Source organism: Microtus ochrogaster, chromosome 5 (assembly GCF_000317375.1).
Source record: "Microtus ochrogaster isolate Prairie Vole_2 chromosome 5, MicOch1.0, whole genome shotgun sequence".
Lineage (NCBI taxonomy): Eukaryota > Metazoa > Chordata > Mammalia > Rodentia > Cricetidae > Microtus > Microtus ochrogaster.
This window is the reverse complement of record NC_022012.1, coordinates 80,975,998-80,980,993: the sequence shown is the minus strand read 5'-3', so window position 1 is coordinate 80,980,993 and position 4,996 is coordinate 80,975,998. Positions and strand designations below refer to the sequence as shown.

The window sequence follows — 4,996 nt, the reverse complement described above, 5'->3', positions numbered from 1 at the left end:
CTGCAGACACTTGCTGGGAATTCAAGTCTGAGGCGGCACCTGTGAGGATGAGGCCAGTCTGAGACTTTTACAGGCCACACAGAAGGCACAAAATCTCCACAGACAGCTTTGGAAGGCCTAGGAGAGGCTGGGGACTGAAGTTAGGTCTACGTTATGAGACACTCCCTCTGGAATGGACTGCAGGGGGACCGTTACCCATGTGTGAAGCAGGCACCATAGAACAATGAGTAACCTTGATCATGCTAGGTGCTCTGCAGCTGGTGTCATCAGAGCGAGGGGCTGCCTAGGGACCCTGAGATATCAAGTCCAGGGTATTGGAGAGACCTGCAAACCCAGCGAGAAGCAAACCCTAAGCTGGAGATGGACTGTCTGTGCAAAGCGGGGCATGCCTGTGTGGGTTATAGAAGTAGTCTTACAGGAAACTAGAGACCCACAGGAGTGCTGGGGTAAGGGGTGCCTCCTGCTACTGGTTGCAGCTAGAGGGGCCCCTGTGCTGTAGAGATAAGAGGGACAGTGGGGAGTAGGCTGTGCACAATCCCCACCCCCAGCCTGCCAGTGCTGTTCTGTCGACGGTCCCTCTTCTATAGCTGGCCTAAGCCTCCTGTCCTGCTTGTCTCCCAGATGACCTTGCTTCCAAAGCCAATATCGTGATTGACCCCCTGGAGCTCCAGGCAGCTACCATGGATGACCTGGATGAGGATGAAGAGCCAGCCCCGACGGCGGCCCAGGTGAGGCAGTAGGGGCAGCCGGAAGTTCCATCTTGTAGGCAGGGGTATGACACATGTCCAGCTTCTCACAGGGAAGTTCCTGGCTGCTGGTGGAGCATGACCTCTCCCTGTCCATTCCCCCTACTCTCTACATAAAGTGCGTCCTACACAGGCCCCAGGAGAGTCGATGAGCTTCTGACCCCCTTTCTCCACCACAGCGTCCCATGCAAGCCCTGGCCATGGGAGGGGCACTGCCCCTGCCCCGGCCGGGCTGGCTCAGTTCTCCAACCCTGGGCCGAGCCAACCGCTTCCTCAGCACAGCAGCTGTGAGCCTCATGACCCCACGGCGACCTCTGAGCACCGTGGAGAAAGTAAAGGTCCGCTCGCTGAACGTGGAACAGAGGACTCGTGAGGACAGTAGGTGCCAGGCAGAGCTGCTGAGGGAGCCTTCTGCTGTGTATAAACCAAAATAGTCCCCTCCTCCCCACACTCCCTACCACCTTGAGGCCTGGCCACATCCCAAGGGCACAGGAAGCGCAATCTGAAGACGTGAAATCAATATTACAAAAATAGGTTCTGGTGCTGCAGGGCCTTGCCCTGCACCCCACCCTCCCTTGACCTATTCTCCCTGAAGCTCCCTTCCTAGACAAGGAAGAGAGAGGGAATCCCCTCTCCTAGAAGGCCCATTCAGCCTGTGCATATTTCAGAGAAAATCGGAAGCGGGGTGAGGTAGCACCACCTTTAATCCCAGCACTAGTTAAGCAGAGGTAGTCAGAGCTCTGGGAGTTTAGAGCCAGCCTGGTCTACATAGCGAGACCCTGTCTCAAAGAACAAATAGAAAACCCTGGCTTTCATTCTGTCTTCTGCTCCCCAGTTGAGGGCAGCCACTGGAATGAGGGCCTGCTATTGGGGAGACCCCCTGAGGAACCGGAGCAGCCCCTTACGGAGAACTCACTGTTGGAAGTCCTGGATGGCACTGTCATGATGTATAACCTCAGCGTCCACCAGCAGCTGGGCAAGGTCTTGCTCTGTCAATCCATGGTCGTCGTGAGGGGTGTTCTGCCTGGTGGGATGCACGAGTGCTTCCATGCCTGCCTGTGGGGTGTCAGTGCACACGTGCATGTCACACAGCAGGACTCTGCTGATGCTGCCTGGCTCTGACTGTAGTATTTTTGTAGGAAGAGACAGAAATTTGGGAACTTTGCAGGCTGGGGCCAGATTGGGTTTTAAAAAGCCTGGTTAAGGTACCCAAGGGTCACCCTGAATACGTGGTGTTCAATACTCCAGATGGTGGGCGTGTCCGATGATGTCAATGAGTATGCAATGGCCCTGAGAGACACAGAGGACAAACTCCGCCGCTGCCCCAAGAGGGTAAGGCTGGGTAGGAAAAGGTGGCATTGGAGCAGAAGGGTGTGGCACAGGGACAATATGCTTGGGGGTCCCTAGTATACCACAGCATCCCACAAAGGAAATCTTGTTCTGGGGATGCCTCAACATTTTCCCCTGTCCCTACCCTGACCGCACCAAGTGGTGAGAGCAAGGCTGGCTGAGGAGCCTGTCTATGCTGAGCCCCATCGACCAGCTGCAGCCCGTGCCAAGGTTCCCCACCCCTGCCCGCTCACTAAGTGCTGATGCAGAGCCCTCGCCCTCGTTAATAATGGATGGCCCTTGAGTGCTGCCTCAGCCACCCCGAGTCAGCAGGAAGCAGGCCCCACCCCGGCTCTCCCAGTCCCCTGGAGCCCTTCTGCCATGGCATGCCTCGCCTGGGCTGGGCCTCCTTAGCAGGCCTTCTCTGCCCACTGTCACCAAAGCCTTGGCCTACCCAGCCATTGAAGTTGCAGTCTGGCCCTGTGTCCCAGGAGCTCACAGAGGGGTTAACCAGGGCCTTCTTCTGGGACTTGCTAGGTTGCCACTGATCACCACTGGCAGAAGTGAGCTTTCTAAGTGGAACCCCACCCTCCCTCCCTCATCTTCCCTGGGCTAGAGCCCACATCAAACTGCCTAGTGAGATATGGGCATGAGGCCATATTCTGATTGTCTTTTTTTCTTCTTGTGGGCCAGAGAAAGGATATCCTTGCAGAGCTGACCAAGAGCCAGAAAGTTTTCTCAGAAAAGCTGGACCACCTGAGCCGCCGGCTTGCCTGGGTCCATGCCACTGTCTACTCCCAGGTGAGTAGCCATGGCTCTGTCCAGCATGACCCATTTTCAGCACCTGTTTGTCTGTAGGCTGGGCACAGTTGTACTAAGGACCCTTGAGGACCCCAGTCTTCTTGGGGTCCTAGCACAAACTCCATCCCTCTTCTGTCAGATTGTCTTCTCACACACCAGGCCATTTCTCTTGGGCCTGTGGACTTAAGTAGGGGTCGTTTCTGCTCACCTTAGCCCTTCAATTCAGCCCATGATGCCTGCCTCCTCTCCTCACCTCTCCTTTTAGGCATCAACCACTTCATCCCTGCCAGCACATCTGGGGCTTTCTTGTGTCTGCCTCTGGCTAACTCACCTGCTACCCCTTGAGTCTGGACACTTTTCTTCTCATTCTCTGTCACTTGCTTATTCATTCAGTAAAGACCTGAGTGTTCAGGGGCTATCCAGACACTTGTCACACACAGACAACCAGAAAGATGAGCCTCTGCCCTCCCAGGCCAGTGGAGTACAGGGAGGGCTGACTATGCATTCCCTTTGAGACTGAAATTTAGCCCTTGTCCCTCTCAACCAGTTTCTTCTACCTATCCCTCCGGGAGTAGTGGTTCCTAGGTTCCCATGGAGAGAAGCATACTCTTCCCCTGGAACTATTGACATCTCCGTTTCTACCCAGTTATCTCTGCTCAGTGTGTCTCCTAACAGCCCCTTCTCCATACTTAAACCACTTCTACCTTTTACCTCTTCCTCCTCCTGCTGTCAAAACCAGCCAGGGACATTGTGTTGGAAGCTCCCCACCACTAGGCTTTCGCACCCCGACCCCTCTCTTGGCAGTCTGGCCACACCCTCTCACATCACCGTCTCAGGACCCTTGTCTTCCACCTCCTCTGCCTTGGTTGCTGTTCACTGTTTTCATTAAGAGCTGTATACGTTTGAGTCTTTTTGTTTGTTTGTTCATTTTTGAGACAGGGTTTCTTTACCTTGGCTGTCCTGGAACTCGCTCTGTAGACCAGGCTGGCCTCGAACTCACAGAGATCCACCTGCAACTGCCTCCTGAGTGCTGGGATTAAAGGTGTGCACCACCTCCAGGCTTACTTTTGAGTCTTAAATTTATGATTCGGATCCACTTTGAGTTAATTTTTGTAGATGGCATAAAGCAAGGTTCGGTTCCATTCTTCTGTGTATGGGACTACAGTATCTGTTGTTGGAGAGGACCAGTCTTTCCCTTTGATTCCTCGTCAAATTAACTGACAGGTGGAAGGGTTAACCCCTGACTCCCTTACTGTCTCCTTGGTCTGTACATATGTATCACACTTTTGATCATTTTTAGTAGTTTTTAACAATAAGTTTTGGAATCAAAAGGTTGGAAGATGGCTAAGTGGATAAGGGCATTTGCCACTGCGTTACTTTCTTTGCTGTGAAGAGACACCATGACCACGGCAACTTTAAAAAAGAAAGTTTGCATTCAGTTTTAGAGAGTTAGTCCATTATCCTCATGGCTGGGAACATGGAGGCATGCAAACAGACACGGTTCTGGAGTAGCTGAGAGCTTTCCACACACTGGCAGCCAGGCAGAGAGACAGTCACTGGTCCTGGCAAGGGCTTTTGAAACATCAAAGCCCATTTCCATTGACACACCTCCAATAAGGGCACGCCCACTCCCTCCCAAACAGTCTACCAAGAGCTGACTAAGCATTTAAATCTGTGAGCCTATGGGGGCCAATCTCATTCAAACCATCACAGTCTCCAAGGAGAGAACTGACTCCTGCAAATTGTCCTCTGACATCTACATGTTCACCGTGGCATACATACATGTGTGCACACACACACACCCATACTTGCACACAAATAAACAAATAAATGTAAAAGGAAAGAAAGGAACTGGCGAGATGGAGCTGTGGTTAAGAATGGTTGCTGTTCTTACAGAAGGCTGGGGTTGATTCCCAGCACCCACATCAGGAGGCCCACTGCTGCCTGTAGCTCCAACTCCAGGGGACCTGCACTCACATGCACACACATAACTAAAAATAGTAAGACTTAAGAAAAAGAAGGAAGAGCCGGGTGGTGGTGCCGCACGCCTTTAATCCCAGCACTCAGGAGGCAGAGGCAGGCGGATCTCTGTGAGTTTGAGGCCAGCCTGGTCTACAAGA

At 53.0% G+C, this 4,996-nt stretch overlaps 1 protein-coding gene across 6 annotated transcripts in view; it reads left to right on the top strand.

The window, feature by feature from the left end:
• Window positions 1-4,996, top strand: part of Rnf123 (ring finger protein 123) — a 30,734-nt gene that overhangs the window by 14,098 nt on the left and 11,640 nt on the right. For all 6 annotated transcript variants that reach the window (XM_026779120.1, XM_005347883.2, XM_005347882.2 and 3 more), the window contains 5 exons: window positions 622-728; window positions 926-1,124; window positions 1,582-1,727; window positions 1,995-2,078; window positions 2,769-2,876. In XM_026779120.1, coding sequence (XP_026634921.1) covers window positions 622-728; window positions 926-1,124; window positions 1,582-1,727; window positions 1,995-2,078; window positions 2,769-2,876 — 644 coding nt within the window. The remainder of the gene's footprint in view (window positions 1-621; window positions 729-925; window positions 1,125-1,581; window positions 1,728-1,994; window positions 2,079-2,768; window positions 2,877-4,996) is intronic.